At 35.6% G+C, this 21220-nt stretch overlaps 1 protein-coding gene across 1 annotated transcript in view; it reads left to right on the plus strand.

Annotated features, from left to right (window-relative positions):
• The window catches only part of LOC149545742 (putative LRR receptor-like serine/threonine-protein kinase At1g67720), a 104314-nt gene that overhangs the window by 2180 nt on the left and 80914 nt on the right, over positions 1–21220 (plus strand). Inside the window, exon 2 of the mRNA XM_089793829.1 lies at positions 511–556. Within this exon, the coding sequence (XP_089649955.1) occupies positions 511–556 (46 nt within the window). The remainder of the gene's footprint in view (positions 1–510; positions 557–21220) is intronic.

The following is a 21220-nucleotide window of genomic DNA, read 5'->3' on the forward strand; positions in this document are numbered from 1 at the left end:
GTGTGCTCTATGAAATGTTTGTATTCATTGATTGTTATTGTTCATCAGTCTTCATGTGTGAAGCTGAGATGTGTGAGACACTTGAGCTAATAATTTTTGAATCATCGATCAGTTATCCTTGGTTTACTTTGTAGTCACCATGATGGGACTGAAATGTGGATTTATTTCCTGATAATGTCATGTTGCGACATGTTTTGACTCAACCATTTTGGAGTCTTCAATCAGTATGATTTTGAGATATTCTTGGTTGCTTGTTGAGAACCAATGGATGTGATGATTTATTTTGGTTATTGAGAACCAATGGATACTTATGATTATCAGTGATGCCTTCAGTTGCCAATAGAGAACTGTTGTGGTCATGATTTTCTATGGATGCTTTTTCAGATGCTCATGGAGATTTGATGATTCTTATCTTGGAGATTTGATGATTCTTATTATGGATATTTGATGCTTTTATCATGGATATTTGATGATTCTTTTTATGGATTATCTTTTGGATTTTCTTTACAGTCGCTTGTACAGGACTGTAGTGATTTATGATTCCACGATCATTACGGTAGGTAATCTACTTGTAGTGTCAGGAAGTGGCTTGCAATGGGGGTCGGGGCCCTAAGTGGCTGCTAGGGTAACTCATTGTGAGTTTGGTTAATAAGTGATAACATTTACACACTAAATGGGGATTAAATGAACCTAAAAAGATAATTGTTTTTGTTCTCGCCCATGCCTTGAGTGCTTGTACAGGCTAGGATGGGAGTAGTGAGAACGCATGGTTGCGACCTTGCATTCCATAGTATGCCTCGTCAGTATGAGAGGATACTAGTGGCCGCATGAGATCTGTATGGACCCGTGGAGTTTAGCTAACTACCAAGGTAACTTGTACGAGATAAATGCGATGACACTTTCTTGCTTGCAGAGTAGGTTTCCTACATGTCATTGTGTGCCTCTGGGAATTAGATGTCAGTTTTGTGTGTGTTGGTACCTTTGAGTTAGTATACTTTTAGGATTCTTGGACTTATAGAGATTTATGCTTTATGGTTTCAATAGCCTGTTTGGGACTTGAGACTATCTCCTCAACACGGTGGGAGTGGACCATTTAGGTTCCACGCGGTCGGGTGGTAGTGTTTTATCACTCTTATCATTTGAGATCCATTGAGACACCATGGCTGGAGTATTCTTGGTTGGTATTTATCCTCATTATGTTCTTGGATCATTATGATAGATGAGATACCTTATGATGGATGTATTTACTGGTATGTTTCTTACATTGATGATTTGCATATGTTAGATGATGATTTATTATGCTTTACTTTGCATGTTAGTAGGATGTTTTAGGAGTGACATTCCTACTATGTTATAGCCGATGATCTCTTCGGTGCTTTGGAATGTTACGCACGGAGGGATGGCTAGGATCCATGATGGTCTAATGATGCTATTAACGGTTGGGAGGAACCGTGCACTTAGTTAGTTATGTTTGTGATATATGGTTATCTTTTATGATGGGTGTTTATATCTTTATGATGATGATGTATCATGTATGGTTATGGTTTCATTATGTTATTACGTCATGGATTAATATTGGATGATGATGTACTTTATTTACATGGATGTTTGTTCTTTTAAGCTTTTTCATACCTTGTGATATGTATGGTGGATGATTGAGCAATATGAAATGTAATTGAAAAAGGACACTTGTATATGGTTTAAGAATGTTGGATGTATCATTGTTATTTCATAAGGATGTGATGTTAGATGAATAGTTATGATTAGATGTAATTCAACGTTAAGGGATCTTAAAGAATGTAACTGTTATGTATGTTATGTTTACTTGCAGTTGAATGTTACTATTGCTTCCGCAAATGTTATGATGGTTTTATCTTTCATGATTAAAAAAAAAATTGTTTGGTAAATTTAGTGTAATTCTTTGGATCCTTGGCGGGGCATTACAAAAAATCTCCTACTCTGATATTACTTGATTATGGATTCTCACCTTAATATGACAAACACACAAAAAAATAGAGAAATAATAACTTGTGAAAACAAAATATGGGCTTCCTATTATCTCTACAAGTGTAGAATTACAAAATTTAGAAATACGAAAAGCAAATCCACATGGGCACTTGTATAGGGATAGCTAGGCGGCTAAGGAAGACATAGGCTTTCCTTTGATTTTTTTCTCTTGTAGTGGTTCTAGCCACACCACTAGGTGAATAATAGGGTGATCTTACCCTAATATGGGGTTCTATAGGCAAAGTTGCTCAATTAGCCTATTTAGAGAATTTTTGGGTTTTGAGGGCTAGAAAGGTCAAATAGTTTCTTGAATGACCTTGTTACATTTTTGTGACCATTTAAATCCTTTGGCATGGCTTGGTATCAATTGGAGAAAGTTTGAGAAGCATATGCTCAAAATTGCAAAAATTGCTCAAACTTGAAAAGTTGTCATTGACAACTTTTTGACAATATTTCTTGCAATGGGGAAAATTTTCAGTAAGAGCCTTGAAATTTTCTGAAACATTTGGGATCACTCATGGTAAGACTATATAAGGCTATTATCAACCTGTCCAAGGGGTTGGAGAAGGTAGACCTTTTTCATTGTATGAACTGAGCCAGCAAGATTCTAATAACAATTTTGAGTTTTGAGTGTTCTTGGCATATGTATGGATTAGATTCAATACTTTTTTTTGTTGGAAGTGTTAGTATTAATTGATTTAATGTTTTGAGCATAGTTGGTTTGTTGTTTTTACAGAGTTTGGTGTGCTTAGAATAATTGTTTTGGTTTCTTCCAATCTATTGTTTTGAAACAGGTTGTTTGCAAGAATGGAGTCATAGGGTCATCTCCCACTGTAGGTTTAGTATAGTCTCTAGGGATTTGGAACATGAATCCATCTACATTCTATATAGTGGATATGGGACCCTAGAGTGCTAAAGAGATACTATTATAGTGATGTCATACGCAAGTCCTAACAACTTGGTTAGGCATCACAGGTTGTTGCAGAGCAGATAGGTGTGGTTGAATATGTGGATACTTCAACCTAAGCATGGAATATATTAAAGCAAGGAGTGATGTAAATCCAAGAAAAGTGGGAAGTTTTGTTTTCTTCCCTAAGGTGTAGAAATCAAATTTTGCATCAGATAATATAAAAACCCTTGATTTTAGGATAAAATTATGCCCCTACACTACAAAAAATTTGGAAACCCTAGACCTAAAAATTTATTAAGGTCTTTGAAAAATGTATTTGTAATGGTGGTTTCTTTGAACTTGTGTGAAGGATTTCTTCAAGATATTGTACTTTTGGTGCATTTGGAAGACTAATTCTAGTAGCCTTTTTAGAAGCATTTAAATGCATTTTCACTTGTGGATTGGAACTTGATTACCTAGTTTCAATTTAGTTTTTGGTTTGGAAGCTTGAAGGGATTCCAAAACCATTCCAACATGACCATCCATCCATTTGGAGGTTAAAATGAACATTTGGGGTTATTTGTGTTGACGAGGATTAGCAAGCAAGTTGTTCTACCTTATTGATGCACATTAATTGAAGATTTAGGATCTATTGTATAAAGTCCTAAGGATCCTAGGGTGGATAGAAGCCCCAGTTGGTCAAGTGCATGACCTAAGGAGACCCTGAGAGATCTTAGGGATGAAGCAAGATTCGTAGCCACATCAGAGTGGCATCAGAGCAAGTTAAAGATTTGGAAACAAGTAGTGTATGTCTGCAACTACTAGAAAGTGAGTAGGTGTGTCTAGGATGGTAACTGATGTAGTGTTAGCAAAAGAAGTTAATGAGAAGAAGGAGAAGAACAAGCTCCTTGAAGTAGCTTTGGAAGAGGTGAAGAAAAAGTTAGACGAAGTTGTTGATGCAGCTAAAAGGAAAGAAGAAGACAATTAGAAGGGTAAAGAGGTAGCAGAATAGGATGTTGTACTTGAACCCAACCCTATCTTGAATGCAGAGTCCTTCATAAAAGATATCAAGGCCCTAGGAGGGAAACATTTGGAGGGGGTGTCACTATTCAATAGAAAATTAGATATTGGTGTAGTAATGGATTGGATAGATGGAATAGAGAACCATTTTGAGTGTGAAGGGGTGTAAAAGGCATAGTAGGTCAAAGTGTCAAAGTCAAGGCTTAGAGAATATGCATTGGCATGGTGGAAATATGTCCAAGATGAGAGGATCAACATGGAAAAGAAGCCTATAGAAAATTGGAGCACTAAGCTAGGGGAGAATTTCCCACCAGAAGATTATGAGATTCAACTCCACAAAAGGAGACAAGGATTATAAAAAAGGACCTAGATGTGGCCCCTTACATGGAAGAGTTTTAGAGGTTGTGTCTCAGATCCATGAAACAAGAGGATGAGCCAATAGAGGTGGCTAGATACTTAGGAGGTTTGAAATGAAATATCCAAGAGGAGTTTATCTTGTGGGCACCTACCATTGTCCAAAGATGCCCTTTGACTAGCTCTAAAGGTGGAAGAAAGAAAAATAGGAAAGGGAATTCTAAATTCAAATATAGAGGCAAGGGCAAAAATTAGAGAGGACAAAGAGGAGGCTACCAAGGTAGAGGTAATGAGTAGAAAAATTAAGGTGAGAACAAAATCACGAAGTAGACTAATGAAGGAACTTCTAGGGGAGGTTATGGGAGAGGTATAGGTAACCAAGGAGGCTCAAACAGAGCTAGAGGATTAGATAGGAGTAGCTCTTATTTTTCCACTATGAAATTCTATAATTGTGATCAATTAGGCCACCCTGCCTATATGTGTCCTGAAAAACCCTCTTCTTCTAATCCTAACAAGAGGATAGCATATATTCAAGAGGACAACTAAACCAAGGATTTTGAAGTGGATCATATTGAATAAAAAAAGGGAGAGAATTTTATTTTTAGAAGGGTGTTTATTAAAAAACATGTGCCTGATGAGCCTAAGCATAGAAGAGATCTATTTAGGATCAGATGTAAAATCCTAGGGAAAGTGTGCAAAGTAGTAGTGGATTTTGGTTCTATTGATGAAATTATATCAGAGGAGGTAGTCAATAAGATCAAGTTGACTAAGATTCCTCATGTGAATCCTTATAAAGTTACTTGGCTCAATAAGGGACAGAGCATACTAGCGAACTGGAAAACTTGGGTGGACTTCTCCATAATAGGGTATAAGGATAGGCTATTGTGTGACATCCTACCCATGGATGCTTGCCACCTATTTTTGGGTAGACCTTGACAATTTGATATGGAAGAAGTGTATGATGGGAAGGAAAACTCCATCTAATTTAAGAAGGGAGACAAATCTTTCAAAATCCAATCTTTATTGGAGGGGGAAGAACCAATCCAAGGTACCTAGTGTACTATTTTGCAGTAGTAAAGAATTTGTTAAGAACCTCAAGGATGAGGAAAGTAAGAGTTATGTTGTAGTGCTGAAGTCTAAAGGAGAAGAAAATATAGTCAAAGAACCATTACCTAAAGAGTGCAAGAGTTGCTTGAGAAATACAAAGACATAGTGAGTAATGGAGCTCCTACTACACTACCACCTAGAAGGGTTATAAGTCACCAAATTGACTTTGTTCTAGGTGCATCCCTACCTAACAAAGAAACATACAAGCTCACTCCAGATTGGAAATTGTAAGTGGCAAGGAAAGTACAAGAATTAATAGACTAAGGTCTGATACAAAAGAGCATAAGCCCATGTGGAGTCCCTATTGTGTTGGCATCCAAGAGAGGGGGAATATGGGGATTGTGCATAGACTCAAGAGCCATAAATAGGATCACAATCATGTATAGGTGTCCCATACCATAATCCTAAATACTCTCTAAGTCCAGGAAATCCTATAAGTATGCTAACTCAAGGGCTCCTAAAAAGATCGACATCTAGACCCAAAGGTACTACAAGACACGTAGGAAACCTAATATGCAAGCGGGAAAGTGTCATCGCAAAAGTCATGTAGAAGTTACCCGGGCAATCCCTTAGGAATCCCGGGTCCCTACTAATCCTACGGCCACTAGTATCCTCTCGTACTGATGAGGCATACTACGGAGTGCAAGGTCGTAACCAAGCGTTCTCTCTACCCCATCCTAGTCTGTACTAGCACTCAAGGCATGGGAGAGAACATACAATTATCTTGTTAGGTTCATTTTCTCTCATTTAGTGTAAATGTTTTCACTTATTAAAAATGACTTACCATGGGTTTCCCAAGGCAGGCTCTTAGGGCTCCGACCCCCATTACAAGCCACTTCCCGACTCTACACATAGATAACCTACCCTGGGCTCATGAAATCATAAATTAAAGAATCATAATAAAACCACCTCAGTCCTATACAAGCAACTGAAAAAAAAACATCATAAAAGATAAGCCACAAAATTACATCAGTTCTTCATGAGCAACAGATAAGCATCAAATAATACTCATATGATCATGATAGTTCTCTATCAGCAACTAAAGGCATCAATGATAAATCACAAAATCTAATGGTTCTCCAATGAGCAACCAGAAAGTATCCCAATAGTAAATTTCAATACTGATCGAAGACTCCAAAATGGTCAAGTCAAAACATGACATCATCAAGAACATAACAAACACTTCAGTCCTCTCAAGCGACCGAAAAGCAATCCAAGTATAACTAATCGAGACTCAAAAATGGTTATCAAATATAACTAATCGAGACTCGAAAATGGTTAAGTCAGGTTCACATCTCAGCTTCACACATCTCATCTTCACACAAGGAAATTGGAAAGCAATAACAAACAGTAAATACATCCATCATAGAGCATACTATCACATTACCTTGGTTGGTTTGAAAAGATCAAGAACAATCATCATAACATCACATTCACAACCCCGAGCCTCTGGTAACAACCTAAAATGGTCAATGCTAAACCAACCCCATAACACTCAAAGCACAAAGAAAACATCAAAGTCTCAGAGATTGGATTTGAAAGTATATTATTGAGTTAAGGTAAGGTTTATGTTTCAGTTTAACGTCGAATTCAAGTAACTAAGTTTTCATAACTACCCCTTACGATTATCCCATTTCTATAATAACTTTCATTGAATCAATAATCCAAATCTATAATTTAATCAAATAATATTCATTATTAATTAACTTTAATTAAACTAATTTTAATTAAATTAATCAATAATTGCTTGTTCTACTTACTTATTTTAATCTATTTATTAATTGTTAATTTATTAATATTTAACCAAAATTATTAATAAATTAATATTTACAAACTATGTTAAATACATTAATATTTATTTATTAAATATTAATAAAGATAAAACTATTATTAATTAAAATATATTATAATTTTATTAATTAAAAATTTTAAATAATAATAAAATTGTTTTGTAATAATAAAAAATTTTAAAAATGAAATAAAATATTTTTAAAAAAAATGCATAGTCTAAAACCGTCGGCTTATCCAAGCCGACGGCCTGCCGCAGTCCTGCGGACGCAAGGCCTGTGGTAGCAGGTACACTGTACTTGCTATCGTAGTACCTACGATGCACAGTGGGGGTGGGCACGAGGTAAATCCCTCCCCCCCACTAAAATATTAATTTTAGTTATATATATATATTTTAAAAAAAACAACGAATTTGTTTTTAAACAATTACTTTTTTTTTTATTGAAATTTAATTTTGTTTATATACATATATATATATATATATATATATATATATATATATATATATATACTAACTCACTTCCTCTTTAATATATAAATATATAAATATATTAAAGAATTGCCCTCTTTTTTTTATATTGGTATAGAAATATAGTCAACCATCCGAACTTCTAATTTAGAATTTCGGTATTAGATTCAACCCTTTCCCATTTAAATCTCATGTATACAGAAGTTTATTGACAAGCATCTGATAAATTCCAATATTGTAATGTTAAACATTCATCACAGAGAATTCAAAATTACAAACCCCAGACACGAAGAAGACGGGAAAGGATAATTGTATAATAAATCGATAATAAAAAACACAAGACCCTACTTGATCCTGATGCTATTATGCAATCTCCAGGAACTGTAAGAGAATTCGCTTCTCTCAATAACCTTTCTTTGGAAAACTTTCTTGGTATTAGCCTTCTGAAATTCGCTTCCAAAAGTTGTCTCCCAAAAATTCTCGTCCAAAATTTGTGTTTCCCAAGAATGAACCCCCAACGTTGTGATAAGAAATTTTCTCCTCAAACCGGGGCACTAATTGTGCGTTCACCCGAGAAGACTCTTTGCACAACTGAGTTAACTCCAAACTAAACTTTCTTATCTTTTATTTTATTTTGCATTCATCTTTTATGCACATTAAGTTGATTTATTAAATAACTTTATTTAATATTCTACTTGACTTCTATTTTAAATTAATTTATTACTTTAATCTCATGTGCACTTTATGAAATTAAAATAACATTATTAATTTCTATAATTTAATCTTTTAATTTATTACTCAAATTTAAACTCATGCTTAGATCATGCGATCTAAAATCCTTTAATAATTTAATGTCTTTCAACTTTTTAAATTAATTTTAGAAACTTAATTGATAACATATTTAATTAATTTAATTAACAATAATATTTATCATTTATTTAAAAATGAACTCCAATTATATTATTATTAATTTAAATAAATATTATCCTATTCTAAATTTATCTTTGAACTTTTATTTCCAAATTTAATTCTTTTATTTAATTAATTTCTCAATTAATTAAATATTAAAGATAACATATTAATCCTCTATTAAATTAAATCATTAATTAATCTTTTTAATTAGACTTAACTAATAGAAAACACATCAAGGACTCATATAACATCATACGAAAACCCTACATAGAAAAACACATACTAAAACAAAACAAAAAGGGTTATAATCTCGAAATTACATCATTTGATGCATTCGGAGGGTACTTAACTCAGATACTTGTCCTAATTATCAATTAGGACAATTGGCTAAAGGGTTTAGGAATTGGACTTAAGAGTTTATCTCCCATCTCTTACCATTGAGACAATGCGATAAGGTACGCTCATCCTGAAAATTTAGGAAAGTCGATACCCGGTACCTGCAACCTGCATAAAATCCACGCATGTACAAACACAATATTCTAAGCTAAATAGACAATGGCAGGAAGTGGTGCATTGTGTAGATCCCGACTAGCAGGTGACTACAACTCCCTTCCTTAACCACATCAGAAACACCATACATAAATAAAACAAACATGCACACCATACACATGCAGTATGGGGTAAGTATCCATAAGAAACACATGGAATAATAAACTATCTAACTAATCATCATCGATAACTGAAAGCATTGAATAATCATCATACATGCATGAAATATAGAGTACCAAGTAATCTCATCATATAATAAACTGAGTGTAAAATAACATCTGATAATCTCTAAAATAATAATACTAATCATCAAACATAAATTGGCCTAAAAGAGTTTGGCAATGATATCAGGAATGTAACTAGAAAATGTAGACTAGGGCCAGACACTACAGTTAAGTACATGGCTGCTACTCATGCTTATAAGGAAGCCATTTGGCTTAGGAGATTGTACTCTGATATTAGTGCTGATGCAGGACAGATTACTATTTGGTGTGATAGTGAGAGTGATATTTTCCTTGCAAAGAATCCAACTTTCCACGCTAGAACGAAGCACATTGATGTGCAATTTCACTTTGTGAGAGATATGGTGGAAGATGGAAAGGTAAATTTGGAGAAGATAGATACTATAAAGAATGTTGCAGATGCATTGATGAAACTAGTGGACACAGAGAAGTTTAGATGGTGTTCGGAGTCTATGGGCCTTTCGACCTATAGCAGTTAGTTCTTGTTGCTCTTCCAAGGTGTTTGACAAGTGAGAGAATGCTAGGAATAAGGTGTCTCAACCTTGGATAATTTATATTCTTATTATTTGTTTTATAAATGTATTTTTTGCAAATAATGTAATTAAATGTGAGTGTACATGTCTAATTGGCATGTTGATGTGTCACTCCACTTGCATGTGTCGGCATCTTGAATTGTGTGTAAGGAGATCGTGACTGGAACAGTTATGATGGATTCCTATGATGCGTAAGAGCTATCTTTGGAAGATACGATGATGGGTGAAGATGTGAAGACATGTGGCAATTGATCATTGAGTACTTTATACTTGAGTATCCATCTAGTGCGCAGGGTTCGAGGCATTGCCAAGATTTTTTTTTGGATTCCTACATTTTTGGAGAATTGTAAAATCCTAATATAGTTCTTTTTTGGAAGTTTTCCTAAAATGGAAAGCCCATGAAATAAGCATTTTTAGGTTGCAGATAGGAGAGAGTGAAAAGTGTATTGTTGGTTGCTACTAGATCAGTCTTACATGTCCTAAAAGAACTTGCATTGCAAGAGTGTTGTAACCTTTGTGTTGAAGATAATACATTGTGCAAGTCTTGGAGGGGTGGGCTTGTTTTACCGAAAGCCTTTTCCCCACAGACATATCTTTATGTTTGTGTTTTCTTTCTCTATCTATTTCTCTGTATTCATTGTTGATTGCAATATTGTTGTTTACATAATATCGAATCTGAAATTGTAAGAATTTAAATAGAATTTGCACAATACTTTCCTTAAGGGATTAGTGTACAAAGTTGTTTCTGCACCTGAATTTCCTTACAATATCATTGTTAAATTACAAATAAATTTTAAGAACATTTTCAAAGGATCAACTTGTTTGTAATTTACTCAACAATTAAATAATATATATATTTTTATATGATATGTTAAAATTGCAATTGAATGTTTAATATATGATTTATTTACAATATAATATACAAAATAATATATTATGCTACATTGTGTGTGCTCCATTTCAGTACCTCTTTGAATTCTTAAAGCCTTCAAATTTTTTCAATTATAAAAAATAAAATAGACTTTTTCTTATTATTTTAAATTTTTTAATTTTAATATCAATTGTTTATAAACTGATATGATTTTCGAATTTTATTATTTTTCAGAAAATATTTCAAAAATATAATATACTATTATTTTCAAATTTTTAGTTACTCTTTAAAAGAACAATTTTTAAATTTTCATTTACTTATAAAAATAGACTTGAGAATTTAGGGGTGGAGCAAAGCGGGTCGCATCAACATAAGACAGCGAAAAAGGACAAATTTGATTGGGGTAAATCGGCCACAAATCTGGGCATTATAACTATGCCATGACTTCAAAATCCATAGCAACGGCGTCGACCAAAATGACACGTAGACATCGTGATAAGCTTACGGAGAGCCCCACTCAACTCACCTCCAACTCGGACCAAGATCGGAGCGTCCATTTCTTGTAAGAAGGCGATCTTGGCCATCGAAAACCCTCAGTGTTTTTGCTTAGAAATGGAGCGCACGTGACCGTCGATCTATCATCGGACGGTCCACACAATTCTTTTGCCCTTTTTCATTTTTTCCGTTTTCAATATTTCAGTTTTTCTGTGTGGAGGAGGAAGTACTGGATTGACGGTTTCTGGATCCGATTAAACCCCAGAGACGCCCATTCGTTGTGGTCTGAATCACACTAATGGCAACTGGTCTCTGTGCCAAACTCGATGTTGTCTCCTCATTATCACTTGCGTATTTGCCGCTGGTCGTATTGTCAGGCAAATTGCAAGCGTTTCAGACATAGGCTTAATTTAGCGAGCGCGGAAAAGAAAACACTGTAAAATTTGTCAAAATTTTTGTGTTCAACTAATGTGTTCAATTAATGGTTTTTGAGTTAGATATAGGTTGTATTTTATATAATAATATATTATTTTTATAATAACAAATAATTTTTTGGTGTTGAAGTATTTGTCTTTTGTGTTTAATATTAAAGTTATATATAACAAATATTTATTATTAATAATAACTATTTGAAGCATTTTAGTTGTATATATGTTACATTTCATATAGTTATACAATATTCTAACAAATGATAATTTAAATTTCCATTATTAGAGATTTTTAGACTAAGCTTTGGTTGTTTAAAATGTTATTTTTTGATCACATTTCAGGAAGTGTACTATTTTAACTAGTTGTGTGATGAGTCACACCTTCAAACTTTAGAAGTAGGTTGGTCAATGTCACGACTAGTAGTTCCTCTGCCCAGTTGCACACCTTCAAATCTTAGTAGTAGGTTGGTCAATGTCACAACTAGTGGTTCCTCTCCCCTAGTTGATTCAGACGGATTGGTTAACATAATTATCTAAACCATGGACTAAGCTTCCTCTCATTCTCTTTCTCTGGAATCATGTTGTTCCCATGGATAAGGGGACAAGCTAATCTCTATCTATAGATCAAACTTTTTTTTCCCTCTAAATTCACAAAAATATAGTAATTTTATTATTATTTTATTTTCAACTACAAATTATGTTTTCAATTTTTAAAAAATTGATCAACTGTATAGCCCGTCCATAGATCATTACTTTAACAGATTTGTTAAATGTTAAAAAAAACTGAACCATAGCTGTGAAAAATCAAACTATTGCAGTCACTGATTATTAATCTCCTATCACAAATGATTATTAAACTGCTGAAAATAAATTCCCAGCTAATATCGAAAAATAACACAACTGCAACTTCACTTAAAATACGGAAAGAAATGCGCAACAGAATCAACACAATATTTTCGGACAAATTGTCCCTGGAAAAACCCCTAAGGGAAAACCAGTTCTACAGATGAGAAATTATATTAAACTTCAGCAAATCAAGAGATACAAAATTTCTTGCCTCACACTGGCAGAACTCCGACAACCTCCTAATTTCTCCTGCTGATATTTCTCACTGCTATCCCTGCGCTAACACTGCGCCCTTGCTAACACTGCAAGACTGTTTGCTAACACTGCAAACTCCCTCTCCAAAACGCTTCCTTGCTAACACTGCAAGACTGTTTTCTAACACTGCAAACTGCTTCTCCAAAAGCTTCCTTGCTAATACTGCAAGATTGTTTGCTAACACTGCAAACTGCTTCTCCAAAAGCTTCCTTGCTAACACTGCAAGACTGTTTGCTAACACTGCAAACTGCTTCTCCAAAAGCTTCCTTGCTAACCCTGCAAAGCTTCTTCTCTATCTTTTTTCCAAATGCCCCTAGACACCTTTTTATACTACTCTCGTTGGTAAACCAACGACCGAGATTAAATCAAACCAACGACTGAGATTAAGACAACTCAACAGCCAATAATAGAATTGGTTGCAAGGTGTCCAAAAGGGAATCTCTAAAATTAGTAAATAATAACTATTTACTAATTTTTGGCAAGTGGACAAACAGTTGTCCAAACCACCCATAAATACAACTGCTATTCATAGATAAGGACGAACAGCTGTCCAAGCTACCCATAAATAGTGCTGCTATTTCCGGGTCAGAAATAACAGCTGTCCAACTAACAATAATTAACACTCCCTCTTAGCGAGGAAGCTGTTCTGCATGACACCCATCTTATCTCTGAAGAAGATAAATTTGGCCTTTCCCAAAGCCTTCATCAGAATGTCTGCTACCTGCTCATCTGTAGGTATGTATTGTAGTCGAACAACTTTCTTCAATCTGCACACGTGGGTCTCTTTGCTGTGTGCTACAAAGACTTCTGGTTGTTCTATGTATACCTCCTCCTTCAACTCACCATTGAGGAATGCTGTCTTGACATCCATTTGATGGATCTGCCATCCCATCTGTGCCGCAAGTGAGATTACAGCTCGTATAGAAGTATACCTGGCAACTGGAGCAAATGTCTCCTCATAGTCTATTCCCTCCTTCTGAGAGAACCCCTTTGCCACAAACCTAGCCTTGTATTTCTCGATGCTACCATCTGCACCGTGCTTTATCTTATAGATCCAGCGTGATCCAACTACAACCCTATCTGTTGGTCTAGGTACTACCTCCCACACATCATTCTGCATTATTGAAGAATATTCCTCAACCATAGCATCTCGCCATACCTGATGTTCTGCAGCTTCCTGATAGCTAGAAGGCTCACTATCTACCAACTAACTAACATAGTCATTGAACTTGGCTGGTTGTCTTCGCTGTCTAGTACTCTTCCTAGGAGCTCCCACAAACTCCTGAGTATCCCTTTGTGCACAATCTCTGATGAAGTGATATCTGATATCTATATGTTTAGACCTATCATGAAACACTGGATTCTCAGACAACTTGATGCAACTCTGATTGTCACAATGTATCACAGTAGTCTCAACCTTCTGACCAAACAAGGCTACTAACAACTTCTGAAGCCATATAGCTTCACATGTCGCCATGCTAGCTACTATGTATTCTGCTTCTGCTGAACTTAGAGCCACAGGCTTCTATTTCCTGCTAAACCAAGATACAACTCCTGATCCCAAACTGAAACAACACCCTGAAGTGCTCCTTTTGTCTGTTGTACTTCCTACCCAATCTGTGTCAGTATAGCCTATCAACCTGATACCTTCACCTCGAACATATCTGATCCCATACTCGAATGCACCACACAAGTAATGTAGCACATGCTTAGCTGCTATCCAATGCATTCTCTTTGGTTCAACCATGAACTGACTAAGAGAGTTAACTGCAAATGCTATATCTGGCCTAGTGTTGACCAAATACATAAGAGAACAAATCACCTGTCTATATAAAGTGGGATCTACATCTTTCTCCTTAGATGTATCGTCATGCTCTGTGCTCACCTTCGGAACACCTGTCACGGTCTCACGAAGCAATCTAAGTGCTCCATGATGAATATGGCCCATCCTCCTATGCCATAGCTCTCCAAGATCTCTAGGATTATTGTTGCTCATAAGTGCCTTAGGAGTATCAAACTGCAATCTATAAAGGCGACCACTCCTAACTCCAATAGTTATGGGTGATTTCCAATCCTTGTGCTTAATCAACACATGTGTCCCTCTAAAGAGTACATTATACCCCCTATCCTGAAGAACAGATACAGAAATCAAATTCATACCTAAGCCCGGCACATATAACACATCATGAAGAGGAATTATCTTTCCATTCTCCCTCTGAAACTGAACAGTCCCTTTCCCAACAGGGTTGAGTTTGGACAAGTTTCCCATAGAAATCTGGATGTTGGTGTCCTCCTCCTTGTAACTGGAGAAGTACTCTCTAAATCCTGTCATATGAAATGACGCCCCACTATCTATATACCAAACACACTGTGAGGTTGAGCTAACCATACAAGCTATGAGTGCAAACTCATCTTCCATTCTGCTGGAGAGTTCTTCTGCACTTGCTGAAGCTGCCACCTGCTTCTTACCCTTTTTCCTCTCTGGGCAATCACTGACATAGTGGCCAAACTCGTGACATCCAAAGCACTTAACCTTAGAAAGGTTCTTCTTCTTCTTTTCACTTTGTGAATTTGATCCTTTGCTAGATCCCTTCTTTGCTTTCCCTTTACCCGCTAAGGCAACGTTCTCTTGTTCCACCTCATTTTTTTGACTCTTGTTGGCCCCATTGACAAGACTTAGTCTAAACTCCTCCTGAGTGAAATCAGTCCATAGTCGATCCCAACTCGGTAAAGTATCTCGTCCACTGACAACTTGAACAAAGACACTCCATTGTTTAGTAAACCCATTTAGGGCTATTCTCACTAGCTCATCATCACTAGGGCTATCTCCAATAGCTGCTAACTCATCCTTGACAAGTCTGAGCCTAGTGAGGTAACTTGTGATGTCTTCTCCCTGATTCATCCGGGTATTCTTTAGCTTCTCTCTGAGAATCAACTTCCTATTAGTGGTAGCATTCTGGTACAGATTTAGAATGGCGCCCCACATCTTCTTTGCTGTATCTAGCTCCGAGATATGTGGAACAATATGATCCTTGACACCATCAAGGATAATCCTCTTTGCTTTGGCATCGTCCTTCCTATATGCTGCAAGCTGTGTTACATCCGTTGGTACAGGTACACCACTGGTAGCATAATCCTTGATACCATTCTCTTCCAACAATAAAGAAATTCTGGCCTTCCAGACACCAAAATTTGAGGCACCATCCAATCTATCCTGATCTCTCAAACCAGCTGAAGCCATCTCAAGGGTTTAAAGAAATAATAAATCTAAAGAGATCAAAATTTCTTTCCTAGGGCAAAACTCTTCTACCCTTAACAATGCTCTGATACCATGTGAAAAATCAAACTATTGTAGTCACTGATTATTAATCTCCTATCACAAATGATTATTAAACTACTAAAAATAAATTCCCAGCTAATATCGAAAAATAACACAACTGCAACTTCACTTAAAATACGGAAAGAAATGCGCAACAGAATCAACACAATATTTTCGGACAAATTGTCCCTGGAAAAACCCCTAAGGGAAAACCAGTTCTACATATGAGAAATTATATTAAACTTCAGCAAATCAAGAGATACAAAATTCCTTGCCTCACACTGGCAGAACTCCGACAACCTCCTAATTTCTCCTGCTGATATTTCTCACTGCTATCCCTGCGCTAACACTGCGCCCTTGCTAACACTGCAAGACTGTTTGCTAACACTGCAAACTCCTTCTCCAAAACGCTTCCTTGCTAACACTGCAAGACTGTTTGCTAACACTACAAACTACTTCTCCAAAAGCTTCCTTGCTAATACTGCAAGATTGTTTGCTAACACTGCAAACTGCTTCTCCAAAAGCTTCCTTGCTAACACTTTGACAACATCACTATCTGCAAGTTGGGGATGACACGATTGGAGTGTTTCATTATTTCGATAGATTTTATTGAATCAAGTCATTCGGTTCATGGACTTCAGTAGCTGGACCTTTTGTTTGTTACATTTATATAAAAAACTTGCTTTCAATCATAGGAGAGAGGAACCAATAGTTGAAGGGGTCTAATAGTGGATCAACTTCTTATGAATATTAGCCAACCAATCTTTTAATAAAATGTATTCTTTCTTTCAAATCTCAATAAAATATTAAAAACTTTTCTTTCTCAGCACGCTAGATCTCATGGCAGATATGATTTCCCAAACATTGAACGGATAAAAGATATACACTCCAGACAAAATGCAGCAAACCAAAAAAAAGTCAAACATGATTTTATCACTATTTTATCATTGTATTTCAAACATAATTTTCAAATTAAATTTGTATAAACTATTTCAAGTAATAGTAAAGGAAATGATTAACAAATTGGAATATATGGATATTGAATAATGTTTATTTGAAAATGGAAGAGGGGAAAATCTGAATGAAGAATTTAAGAAATCAACAGACAATAATGAAGACAAAATAAGACAAGCTATTTTTTATTAAAAGTAGTGTATTAAATACAAGATTTATAAGTTCATGTACACATGGGAGCTTTCATTAAGCATCAGGTGTCCCAGAATTCTATTCAAGGCTGGCGGTGGGGTAATGGCTTACCTTCTCTTTCCCATCTTCAATTTGTTGATGATTCTGCTCTTGCCGGTCTTGCTAGGATCAAGGAAGCTGAAGCCTTTCGACATGCTTTGGACGTTTATTTGGCAGCTTCAGGCCAGAAAGTTAATGAGCACAAATCTTTCATTTACTTTTTTAACACTCCTGATTCTATTCAACACAGGATTGTTGGTATCCTACGGTTTCAGATAGGTTCACTTCCTTTGACTTATTTTGGCATTCCTATTGCTGTTTCCAGGCAGCCACGTCTCTTCTGGCAAAATTTGATAACCAAGCTTTAGGATAAGGTAAATCATTGGACTCATAGATGGCTTTCTACTGCTGCCCGGGTTACTCTTCTTCAAGCTGTTATCCAAGCTCTTCCTACTTATAGAAGCATGGTTCATGCTGCACCTATTTACTTTCTCAAGGAGTTTGATGCTCTTTCTCGACAATTCCTTTGGAGTGGTAATTTGTGTAGTACTAAATGGAGCTTGGTTAATTGGGCAACTGTTTGTAGGCCTAAAAAGGAGGGTGGTCTTGGTCTTCGATCTGCTCTATTGAGTAGTCAAGCTTTGGCTGCTAAACTTTATTGGCGATGGTGCTCTGGATAACATCAACTTTGGCCTCGTATTATCACTCATAAATATTTTCATGGTGCTGATCCTTGCTCTGTTTCTGCACTTCCTCTTGAAGGTCGTGGCTCAATGGTTTGGCATACTTTGAAGACAGGTGCGATGTGAAGAGGGGTCTGTTCTGGATATGTAAAGGAGGTTCTCAGGCTTTGTTTTGGTCTGATGCTTGGGATGGATTCCCTTCCATTTTATCCATATACCCTCATCTTCAGCCTCTTTGTGACTCTTTTCTTGCCGCTGGATGGGATAAAGTGGCTCATTACAAGACTCCTTATCAATTGGGGACCTGTTGTTGGTTACAGATGGAAGCATTCCTCTGATTGGCCTCCTGGAGGTACAGACATGGATCGTCAGGAGCTTTCTCAAATTCTGGCCTCTAGAGAGTGTTCTTCTTTGCTTGGTCCAGATGTTTTGGCTTGGGGCGGTACCTTGTCTGGTAAATATCATGTCTCTGCTAGGTATTAGGAGATAACTAGACAATTATTTGGGGATGCTGAGGTCCCTTGGTGGAAGCAAGTTTGGAATAAAGTTTCTTGGTCCAAGTGCAATTTTTTCATGTGGCTAGTGGCTCACAACCGTTGTCTTACCTGAGATAATCTTTGTAAACGTGGATTTCAGGGCCCCTCTTATTGTGTTTTGTGTGGTAATGGAGAGGAGTCTATCTCCCATCTGTTCTTCCATTGCTCCTATTCTACTCAGATATGGCACCTTTGGTGGAGCGCTTGGGGTTGCTCTTGTCGGCATGCTTCCTCTTTGCCTGAGTTCTAGGCCCGCTTGGGTAGTGCTCCCTCCAAGTCTTATTCTCTCCATGCTGCTTGGATTGCTGGCCCATCTTTCATGCTTTGGCATATCTAGTTGGACAAGAATTGTCGCATATTCCAAGATTTTCGGCTTGGTGTTTTGCATCTTTGGTGGAAAATATCACATTCTCTTCAGGAAACTATTCTTGTGAAGTGTGAGCTTGATGGGGGTATGGATCCGGTTGATCTTGCTATCTGTAATCGCCTCAATTTTCATCTGCAGGATGGGGTTGCAGCTCATAAGTTTCCTTCTATGTCCAGGCAGCTTCACCATCAGAGGAAGGGTCAGGTTAACCGGGATGGGCACTGGACTCCTCCTCCCTGTGGAGTTCTGAAAATTAACACTGATGGTTCTTCCCATGGGAATCCTGGTCTGGCTGGTATTGGCAGAGTGGCTCGTTGTAGTTCTGGGGATGTTAAATTTTTCTTCTTAGTTCATAAGGGTGATTATACTAACAATCTCATTGAAGCTCGAGCTATTTTATATGTTGTGGAACAGTGTTGCTTGCGGGGATGGAGTAAGATTATTTGTGAGTCTGATTCCCAAGTGGTGGTGAACATGCTTTCTTCGCAAGAGCTTGAGGATGTTAGTTGGCAGCTGGCCACTGTTGTTAAGCAGATTCTTTTCTTCTCTTCCTCTTTTCAGTTCATTAGGTTCATGTATATTCCTTGTGAATGGAATAGAACTGTTGATTGTTTAGCCAAATGGGCTTCTAGTCATGATCCGGGTTGGAATATTAGGGATAGGGGGCAATTGTCCTTTGAGATGGTGCAAGAATTTGATAATCTTGTTGCTCAGGATCGAGCTCCTTGTTGAGCTCTCCTTGTTGTATTCCTTTCTGTCTTAATAAATTTTTACCCCTCTTTTTGCAAAGTTTACACATGGGAGCTACTTAGAAATTAAAAGAAATAAAATTTGACTATACATAAGGTGTTTTCTTGAATGTCTTGATTCTGAAAAGTGTCATTTCTTCAAGCTAGAAACAAAACTAAGGCAAGGGGTACAATACTTCTAGTCCCCTTAAATTGAAGTCAACAAGCAAAAGAGTCGCTAAATTAAGATTGGTCAAACATAGATATTTGTGAAATAAATTAGATACATAAAAGTAGTACAAAGTTTAGAGTAGTTACAACAAATTTTACATTTAGAATGTACTATGAAAAATGACTCATGATCTTCACTTATATATCATAAACACATGATAAAAGAATATCAACTTGTTCATTTAAGGAACAAACACATTTCACAATCCTATTGCAATATAATTGTAAATAAAAAAATTTAATATAAAGAAAGTGATAGAACAATATGTGAGAAGGTTCTTATTCAATTCTATAATATATTAAACTAACGATAAAGATCATTTCAAAACACTAACAACAATCCAATTAATCATAACAATAGGAAGACATGGGGATTGACTTGTAATAAGTCTAGTAGTTTTAATTTTTAAAAGTGTATATTTCTTCAATTTTGAGACGAAATTATTTGTTGTATTGATGATGTGATGTACCAAAATATTTATATCTTAAGTGTTGATTTTTTTGGGGTATGTTTTTATGAATATTAATATCAAGATCAAATATTTTGTTTATATATTATTTATATTTATTTATATTTTTTATTCTTTAAATTGAAAAGAAATTAGTCTTATATCTTCGATATCCATTTTATTTTTGTATAATGAGTTTTAAAGTTTTGCTTCTTCATTTCTAATAAGATCCATATGCATTAAAACTTAATTACCAAATCTTTTGTGATGAATTAATTTTTAAATTAAATTTGTATACACTATTTCAAGTAATAATAAAGGAAATGATTAAAAAATTCAAATTTATGAAAATTGAATAATATTTATTAAAAAATGGAAGAAGGAAAAATCTAATTGAAGAATTTGAGGAACCAACAAGCAATAATGAAGATGGAATAAGACAATCTAAACAAAAACTCATGTATTAAACATAAGTATTATAAGTTTATAAACACATGGGAGCTACCTAGAAATTAAAAGATATAATTTTTAAATAAGCATAAAGGTACTTTGTTGAATGTCTTGGTTTGCAAAAGTGTCATTTTCAAGTTGAAAACAAAATTAAACCAAGGGTTACAATACTTCTAACCCCCTTAAATTGAAAATTAACAAGCCAAGGTGTCCATAAAAATGCTTGGTCAAACATGGATATTTGTGAAATAAATTAGATACACAAAAGTAGCACAAAGTTTAGAGCAATCAATAGTTACAGTAAATTTTACATTCAGAATGTATCATGAAAAATAACTTAATGGCCTTCACTTAAATGCCATGAACATATGATAAAAGAATTTCAACTTCTTCATTTAAGGAACAACCACATTTTACAATCCTTTTGTGATATAATTTTACCAAAAAATGTTTAATATAAAGAAAGTGTTAGAACTATAAGTGAGAAAATTCATATTGAATTCTAGA

This window comes from Cupressus sempervirens, chromosome 7 (genome assembly GCF_028749045.1).
Source record: "Cupressus sempervirens isolate cs-2001-9-10 chromosome 7, ASM2874904v1, whole genome shotgun sequence".
NCBI classification, from domain to species: Eukaryota; Viridiplantae; Streptophyta; class Pinopsida; order Cupressales; family Cupressaceae; genus Cupressus; species Cupressus sempervirens.